Source organism: Arachis ipaensis, chromosome B2, assembly GCF_059453495.1.
Source record: "Arachis ipaensis isolate K30076 ecotype BB chromosome B2, ASM5945349v1, whole genome shotgun sequence".
NCBI classification, from domain to species: Eukaryota; Viridiplantae; Streptophyta; class Magnoliopsida; order Fabales; family Fabaceae; genus Arachis; species Arachis ipaensis.
Genome location: NC_142437.1, coordinates 120868757 through 120878656, shown reverse-complemented (window position 1 = coordinate 120878656; position 9900 = coordinate 120868757). Strand labels below are relative to the sequence as shown.

Below are 9900 nucleotides of genomic sequence, written 5' to 3'. Positions count from 1 at the left end.
ATGAAGCAAGTCATGAGCATGACAACAATATGAACTGTAATATATTACTTAATCACTAACCATTAAGATTGTCATTAGCAACAAGCACAATAGGTTCACAGTAAAATAACAAAACAGGAGCAAATCAAGCACAATAGGTTCATAGCAAAATAACAAAACAGGAGCTACACTATTTGCTCCACAACAACTGTATCAGATAATTAGCAACAAGCACAATAGGTTCACAGCAAACTAACTAAATACAAGCTACACTGTTTGCTCCACAACAACTGTATGAGATAACAAAATGCAGTCTTTAAACTGGTTTTGGCAAATTATAATGATACTAAAGAGAAAACATGAAACTGCACACATCATCATCATCACATCTTCTTCCATGCTTTTGGAGGTGTTCTAGCCATAAACTTCAGTTGGGAAATGCTGACGTGCTTGGATGGGGTTGGCAGTACTCTGAGATTGTTGTCCTTGGCAGCATCCTTGAGTTGTTGTCCAGAATTATTGTTTGACGGGGTCATCTTAGCCTTCTTTGACATAGCCTGAGATTGCTGGGAACTGATATTATTGGAAGATGATTTTCTCTTCGGCCTTGATGTGTTGGTCTTCTTAGCTGCAGCTTGTGATTGCCTAGAAGCCTGGCTGGAGATAGTACTAGACACAGTGCTTGAGATAGTGCTAGAAATGACTCTTGAAGCTCTTCTTGTAGACCCAGCAACTTTGTTTGCCTAGTTAACAGCCACAATACGACATTATAATCTTTGAATGCAACCAGGCAAAATGAAGCCAAAACCAGAAAAAACAACTATTGTACTTACCAAACTAGTGGCAGCTACTTTCCGCTTCTTTGGACAGGTCCGTTTGTTGTGGCCTCTAGCAAAACAATAGGAGCACTTCTGAGTCTGCCCATCGCGAGACACTCCTCCCCTACTTGAATTCTCATCTGCAGCTTTATTCCGTTTCAGTTTAGGCCTTCCAATAGGTTTTCTGTAGACTGGTGGCAAAACATCATCAAATTGTGTCTTCACCCACAGGTTGGGGCCATTTACTGGATACACCACATGTTGGTAGCAGTTAGAGTAAGTTTCCTTCTTGTAACAGTTTGCAACAAAGTTGTCCACATTGAAGCACATCTTCCTAATGCAGGTCATGGCATGGGCACAAGGGATTCCGGACAACTGAAACTTCCTGCACGAACACTCGTGATTCTTCAAGTCAACCACAAACTTCTCTTTGCCTCCATGGATGCTAGTGACCTCATATTTGTCACGACCAGCATAGGTGCTCATCCACTTACCACTTGCATCAGCTTGTTTTTCAACCTTAGTCCTGATACGGGGTAACACCTCTCTTTGGTATTCAACTATCCGATCCCTATTATCAGCCCAACGCCTCATTATGTATACTCTGATGTCTTCAAGCATACTGACTATAGGCTTCTCCCGGGCGTCCACAATCACAGAGTTAAATACTTCACACATGTTGTTAACCAAGGTATCACACTTAGACCAAGTCCCAAACTTATGCCGGCACCAATATTTGGTTGGTATCTCCATAAGGTGGTTGTAGGCTCCATTATCAACCTTTTGGATTTCAGCCATGTTTCTCTCCCACTCTTGTAAATAAGTGGCTTTTGCAGCATTCCACATCATCAGTTTTAATTGCAGCCTTGGGAATCTCTTCCTGAAATTGCTATAAAGATGTCTAACACAGAATCTATGATCCACTCCCGGAATGAGCTCATCGAAGGTTGGAACTAACCCCTAAATCCATAGTAAATCAGTTTTACTTGAAGTAGTAATTAAATCAGCATGATATGTGATAACGACAATTAACCAAGTACATATAGTTCAATTAATCACAGAATCTATTACCAGCATGATATGTGATAATTAACGAAGTACATACATTTCAATTAATCACAGAATCTATTATCAGCATGCTATGTGATAATGACAATTAATCAGCTTTTACTTGAACTCATACATTTCAAGCACTAGGTTCACTATAGGCAACAACTCTAACACTAAACTAGGATCTATAACGTAGCTATCAGCAAGTCTAACACTAAAACTGAATGAAGTGAGTAGAGAAATTAGTACCTTTTGTTGGTCAGACATGAAGGTGCAGCTCCTTAGCTTGTCACTACCAAAGTCATCACACAGATTGGTGAGAAACCAAGTCCATGTATCCTTAGTCTCTGCTTCAACCACTGCGTAGGCTATCGGCAGTATCTGGTCGTTCGGGTCCCAGCCAATAGCCGTGAGAACTTGACCTCCATATGGTGTTTTGATGAAGCACCCATCAAGGCAAATTATTGGTCTGCAAACCATAAAACTCTTCTTGCATGCATCAAGGCACACATAAAGTCTTTGGAACTTTGGCCTTAAATCCACACCCGGTTTTGGTCTCTCAGAAGCAAACTCAGGTGGTCTCTCCACTTGCAACTTAACTGTAGAACCTGGGTTAGACCTCAGCAATTCATGACAATAGTCATAGAGTCTCCGATACTGCTCTATGTACGTTCCTTGTAACTCATCAAGTGCAAACTGCTTAACCCGGGCAGCTTTAGACTTAGTTAGCTCTACATTCCACTTGCTGTATGTTTTCTTCATTAGTGTGGAGAGCTTTATTTTTGGATTCTCAGCAATCTTTTTTAGAAACACCTTGCTTAACCATTTTGCATGCATAATTCCAATTTTTTAACTCTCTAGAACAGCTATGCTTGTTATGGCAGCTGGTTAATTGCCATGTTTGCTCATTCTTAATCTTCCCACAGTATGCAAACCAGTTACAACCATCCACACAAGTGACCTTCACTCTCCGATGATCTACCTTATCAAACCTCAAACCCCTCCCAGTGTGTACAGCATAGGCAGTGGCACAATCCTTGAACTCTTCTCTTGAGACATAAAGAGTTCCAACCTCCCACTTGTACTCACTCATGTCCTTTAGCTGCTTGTGCAATGGATACTTCTTGGCAACACTATTTCCATTCTCATCATCATCAGTAATAGGCATATCTAGGAACTCTTCAGAATCATATCCTTCTTCCTCATCACCTAAACCTGCAACAACCTTCTCCTTCCCTTTGGCACTCCCACTAGCTTTTGCTGCATCTGTTTGGGTTTCAGTTGATGCAGCCTCGAATCTATCCCCTACCTTGATGTTGACATCTACTAAGCCCTCTGCCCCTTCTTTATCATCATCACTGTCACCAAACACAACTTCGGCAGCACTATCTTCTGAACCATCACCATTTCTGGAATCAGAACTCCATGAATCACAACTATCATCTACACCACCCTTGGGTTCATAGTCCTCGTCTTCACTGCCATTACTACCCTCTCCTTCCTCATCTGATTCATCTTTGTTACCCACAATTTCTTCCTCCACATTTGGGCCAGAATTTTTCTCCACCAGTCCAACTGTTTGGGCCTCACTTGTAACCATTGGGCCCTGCCCATCAGATCCACCACCCTTCACTTGCATGCTACTTTTAGTACTCCCTAACAAGTGTACATCTTCAACCACCTCATGGATATCACTTGTTTTGTGAACTACAAACAGCTCCACCATGTCCTCCCTAACCCCAATGTTAGCCATGTTCATTGCATCTTTGTCAGTTCGGAGCATCCTTAAGCCTTCTTCTGTATTCTGATCCTGTGATTTGTACCACATTGCAGCAATATCTTTCTTCAAATACCCTTGTCTGCTCACTATGTCATAAACCTCAATCAGGCTCCATTCATCTTCATTGCAGTAGTCTATGACAGTTGTCTCCCCACCCAAATACTTCAATTGCCCTCATTGAAGTACAAAGCTACCATGGTGGTAAACTTTGACACTAAAATAACTCATCCTTACAAACAGACCCTGTTACAACAAGCAAACATAACGAAACAACATCAATCGCAGGCACACATTCAATCACCAGAAAACGTAAATTCATGCCCTAACTAACATAAGCAACGAACATTTTGTTGAGAATACAAAAAACCACCTAAACCCTAAAAATGCACGCAATCTCATACATTGTCGGCCATCTTTTCTTCGTGGAACTACTCAATAAAACCCCAAAAAACAAATTTTTTTTCAAGTTCATACCTCGTCGCACGATCAAACTCTGTCACCACAACAAAGGTGTAAGCTTTCATGCAAAACTCCCCAGAACGAACCGCCAACTACCTTGCAGCCCCTCCCCACGGTCACCCTCGACGAAGAGAAAAAACGTGTGTGGTAACGAGAACTGGAATAAAAAATGTTGGGTAGAGGTGCTGTGATTCTTCGACGTTTCGTATTTGCTATAGTGAACGATATATTGGGCGCGAAGAGGCAGACGTGTGTTTCTCAACCTTTGGGCTTACTCACCTAATGTCCACGTGTGTAACGCCGTTAACCAAATGTTAGTAATTTAGACGGTAGGACAACATTGATGCGATTTAGAAACGTTTGGGACACAAATAGGACGTTTAAAACGTTAGGGATAGGTTTGAGACTTACCCCAAACGTTGGGGACATAAATGATACTTTACTCTTATTAAAATAATCATCCAACTACCTAATGAAATGACCATCCAGCATTTGTTAATTGTATATACTTAAACTGAATCAAACAAAATAATCATCCAATTAAAAATTAAAATAACCATCTACATACCTATTTAATTGAATATCCACATCTAAATTCGTCCGTTGATATATATACCTTGAAGATGTAAGTGGAGCGAAATCCAAGAAATCCCAGAAACCTCCGTAACACCATAAAACAAAGTATTTACCTTTTTGATATCTTGAATCTGATGCACCAGCCTTCCCGCCACGTATCTTTGCCACGTCAGTCTTCGACCCACGTCACGAATCCCGATACCATCACTCTGGCGAGAGTTGGTGCATGGTTGTGGCAGCAACGGCACGTCCAATGAATGTTGCAGCGGCAAGGGGAGGCACGGGGGTAGCTGCGGATGGATCCGTCCCCGCTACGGATGAATAAGTGCACGAAGGCTGGTTTCGGTGGTGTTGGCAGTCTCCTCCGACAGCGACGGCACGGTTGGTGTGGAGGGAACCGGATGGAATGGCAAAGGTGAGGGTGCAGTGGCACAAGAAGAAGAGAATATTCGGCGCATACGTAATGGGAATGAATTTAACTATTAATCTTAATTTTTTAAATTTTAAAATATCTTTCTTTTTAAGTCTATTATATACATTATTCACAAAATTTATTGTTTTCTTATACTTTCTCAAACTGATAAGGTATTTGCATAAAATAATGCGTTAAATACATGAAAAAAGTTCTTGAAGCACTATATAAAGAAAGTCTAAGAGACTAATAATTTTTGTGTTTTGTGGCCAGCACTTAACCATTAAAAAAAAAAGTAAGTGATCTCCAATCATTGAATGTAATCTCACACTATTAAAAATACTATTGATGACCAATTGATTATTACAAAACACAAAAATTACTAACTCCCTAACACTCCTCATACTATATACAATATAGTAAGTAATTCACTAATTTGAGCCAATACAATGAAATACAATTAAAAAGAAAGAAAGAAAAAAGGTGAGAATGAAAGAAATTGTTGTATATTATTAGTGGAACACATAAATATTCTCATTCAGGTGCAATTTTTTTCCTCGTAGAAACTAGAAACTAGAAACAACAAACAACAAAGTCGTATGTCATGACTGAAGAAACAAGAAAGTGTCGCATTCCTACTTCCCAGCATACGTATTGAATGACGGCGTTATTACTAAGAAGCCTGAAACCATCCAATTAAATGAGCGACCGAGGAGGATGAATTTCGTTTTGTACTTCGAAGATTTTTAAATAAAGTTTAGATTCGATTCATAATAAATTAATTTTGACTTATTAAATTAAAAAATATTATAAATAATAAAAAATATTTTTTTACAATATATATTTTTATACTAAATTGTATATTTATATTTTTGTTATTTCATAATTTTTTTTATGACATAAGAACATTTTCGATGTTAGTTTTAATTTTAATTTTATTTTAAATTTTACAAAAATATTTATAGGACCATATATTATAAATAGTAATTTAAAATTTAAAATAAAATTTATTTTTCTAATGTTTAGTCTTAATTTATTTAAAATTTTATATTATTTTTAATTATTTTATTAATATAATTATACAAATGATAAAATTTTTTTGGTTTTCTATCAAAATGATATCAATTTTATTATATATATATATATCAACTCTAATGCAGACTTTATTTCTAAATTAATTCACTTATTAAATATATTAAAAGTGATACCTTAAAAACATTTTAGTAAAGATGCTCTAAATAATCATAAAAATTACTTTTAACAGAACTTGCTTACTATTTGTCAAACGAAGTTTATTTTGGGAACTGAGTGTTAGACAAAAAAAAACATTAGAATTTTGTGAAATGAAGTTTATATTATTTTTTGTGTATGCTATTTTCTTATTTTTAAAGTAATTTTTTTCATTTTATCAATCATTTATAGAATTTAGTTTTAATATGCAAATAAAATAAGTTGATTTATACAATCATTTAATTATGTCTATTTTTTTATCATTTACGCTTTAACTGTTAATATGACAATACATCATTAAATACACATATAAATTTTTCTTACGTCATCAATGTATTAATAATACAATTTTATTTTTAAGACTGAAAGCAAAAGACTTAAAAATAATACGCATATTTGAAAAATTACTGATTTTTGTAGATATTCCTAACTTTATTTTAGGATTACCTTTTGTAGATAATTTATACCAAAAATTGCATACGTAAGAGAAACAAACATCTAAACAAAAGGAGACAATGAAAAATAATGGCCAAACAAAATTAAATGATGAAATTGGTAAAAAGAAATCATACGCGAACTAATCAATAATGATAGAGAATCAAGATGGTTCCAACAAAAAATCAGCCAAATATCTTTGAGTAAATTTAAAATTTTTATGTGAATGGTGTTTATGCTAGGCATTAGAATATTTTTTTTCTTTGTAAATTAAATAATTCTGAATCTGTTTTCTAATTTATCATGTTTTAGACATTTGGAGAGAGAAAGAAGGTGAAGGGATGTAAGCTAATTGAATCCGTTTCCGTGATTCATGTTACAATGATACTGAATGTATCTCCTCCTAATTTAAATGTGATGAAACATTTAATAACCAATATTTTAAATTATAAATAAATAAAATTAATTATTATATTTATAATTAATTAAGTTGTTTCATTTTTGACTGATTTGGAGTTGTTCCATATACTTTTTCCGAACTAATTAACTTAATAATACATCATAGTCATAAAGAGGCGTATGGTTTTTGGCGAAGCGAAAAGCTCAACAATTAGGTTTCTCTTTCTCTGTTAAAAATGGACAAACCATCTAAGTCATCCTTCCCATTTGAACTTTTGCATCAAGATGTTGACCTACCATGCATGCATCTCATCATGAAGAGGCAAATTAAAAAAAAAAAATGTCCTTGAATGCTCACTGAATTTTGTAAACTGTGCTTCACAAACTCAAGTTTTTGCTATGTTGATCAAAATGATCCTGAAATCCTGAATTGAAGAGATACCCTAAAGTAGGAAGTGTTAATTAGGGTTAGTTAGTTTAAGGGTATTTTAATAATTTTAAATTTTTAGTAATATTTTTTGTTTGATTTAGATATTTGGTGTCAGGATTAAAAATAAAATCAAACCGAACAAAAAACTGTTAAAATTTATTTTTCGATTTTTTTGGTTTTTAATTTACTCGGTTATCTTTTTTAGATTTGGTTGATTAGTTTTATTTGTGTGAGAGTATAATTATAATCAATTAGATTAATTAATATTATTTAATATATTTAATGAATATTTATTATAGAATATTATATTTTTATTATTTCGATTTTTTTTAATATTTATAAATACTCTTTTATATATATTATATCATTCACAACAACTTAAATAGATACAAATTTTTTCTCTACTGTTCTCTCTTACTCTTTTTAATAATTCGAATTAGATCATTTTAAACGTTACTATCCTATATTCTTGAAGGGTATAAATACTTGTATTATTGGAGCTACTATTAAAGAAAGGTCAATCACATGTTTCTAATGGCATCTTTTTTAGTAGGATATGATCTTTGATTTTATATTTGTTTGCCTTAGAGCTTCATTTTCATAGGGTTGATAGTAATCTACTACATACATATATGTGCTTATTAAATTAAAAATATTTAGTAGACAATACCTATCTCTTAAATTATCTTTTTATTAATAGGGGTAATTAAGTCCACCAAGTGCAATCTAATCGGATCTAATTAAATTAAAAAGTCATAAATATACCAAAAGTTGGAATTGAATTAATTAAGGGAGTACAAAATTATCAACTGCATTGTTACTACTCTTCATTGATTGCTTTCACATGTCATATTCTTTGGAATGTCATTAATAATTATAAAAAAGTACGACATTTTCACTTCTATATTCTAAATTTATTGTTAATAGTTAATAATTATTATACATGTTAATAGCAAATATAAAACAAATTATTAGAGAACTAACTTATTTTAGTCAATATCAGTTAATTTTTAAAAAAATTATTTTACTTATCTTAAATTATAAATTGTAAATCTTTAATTTTAGACCATAAGTTATTGGTTAATATTAACTAACTAAAAGTTATTTTTTATACTTTCCAAAAAAAGTAATATAACGATTACTTTGAACAAAAGTATAACCTGAAAAATTCAATTGAATGAAAAGTAATGTAATAAAAGTAAAGTTAAGGGCAATTTACGTAAATAAAATAAATGAACAAAACCTTTACACAAATATAACATTGCAATTTTCAGACGCAAATGCAACAAACATAATTGTATATAATTCGCTACATCCTGTAGCGAAACTCAATTGCACATAATCCGCTACAGGCTATCGCAGATTACATTGAGGACTGCGTTACTCATAAATCACTATAGCGGTTTATGCTCATATGGTGCGAGACTCATAATCCGCTACATCCTCTAACGGATTATGAAGAGTGTAAAAAACCGGGTTGGCTTATGTTTAAAAAATTACACTTTCTAAAACTGGGTTTGTTTTGCATAGAATAAAGGCCATTTTAAGCCATTTTAAGCCATTTTCTATGCAAAACAATTTTAAAAAAATGACTTAAAAAATGTTAGGAGTATTATAAAAGTTTGTAATATCTTAGTAATTTAGGTAAATATTGGTTATAACTATATATTTTATTAAAAAATTAATAATTGATTAAAAAATTAATAATTTAAAAATTAAAAAAATATATATTTTATTTCATGCATTAAAAAAAGCTAACAAAATATTTAATTATGAGACTTCTTTAAAATATTAATGAGCTATCAATTTGAATTTCATACATACTCTTTTGCCCATTTTTAATAGCTCATGAATATTTTTTTAATACAAGGTCCGGAACTATGGAAGCAGTGACTCACCTCCATTGATGAACGACGCTCCTCCTCCAAAAATTCTTTCTTTTTCACTTTACCCTTTTCACGCCTTTTAACGTTCCATGTCTTTATCAGGAGTTAATATCTAGCACGTTTGCTTAGTTGGGGAATTCCCATTTTTCTTTTGCTGTAACTCTAAAATGGGCCTATTATTTTATTGCACCAATAAAATTTATCTTTTGAAAAAAAAAATTATTTAAATTATACTATAAAAAAATATTTTATTCTATACAAAATAATTAAAAAAATGGCTTGGCTTAAAATAGCTTAAAATGCCCTTTATTCTATGCAAAACAAACCCGGTTTTAGAAAATGTAATTTTTTTAAACATAAGCCAACCCGGCACACTCTTCATAATCCGCTAGAGGGTGTAGCGGATTATGAGTCTTGCACCATATGAGCATAAACTGCTACAGGGT

The 9900-nt window shown here is 33.4% G+C and overlaps 1 protein-coding gene and 1 pseudogene across 1 annotated transcript; both read right to left on the bottom strand.

The window, feature by feature from the left end:
* Nucleotides 1-362: 362 nt before the first annotated feature.
* On the bottom strand, nt 363-1418 carry LOC148575431 (uncharacterized). The gene is made up of 2 exons (XM_088506231.1): nt 813-1418; nt 363-722 (listed from the first exon to the last, which is right to left on the bottom strand). Exons 1-2 carry the CDS (start codon nt 1416-1418, stop codon nt 363-365), a joined length of 966 nt encoding a protein of 321 aa, XP_088362357.1.
* Nucleotides 1419-1964: 546 nt separating this feature from the next.
* Nucleotides 1965-3855, bottom strand: LOC148575430 (uncharacterized; annotated as a pseudogene).
* Nucleotides 3856-9900: the final 6045 nt, after the last annotated feature.

What these genes read in the sequence shown, in the direction of transcription:
- LOC148575431 (XM_088506231.1), bottom strand. Translation starts at nt 1,418, where the DNA reads ATGCTTGAAGACATCAGAGTATACATAATGAGGCGTTGGGCTGATAAT. An exon ending in AAGTAGCTGCCACTAGTTTG is followed by an intron (nt 723 to 812) that starts GTAAGTACAATA and finishes GCTGTTAACTAG; the next exon opens with GCAAACAAAGTTGCTGGGTC.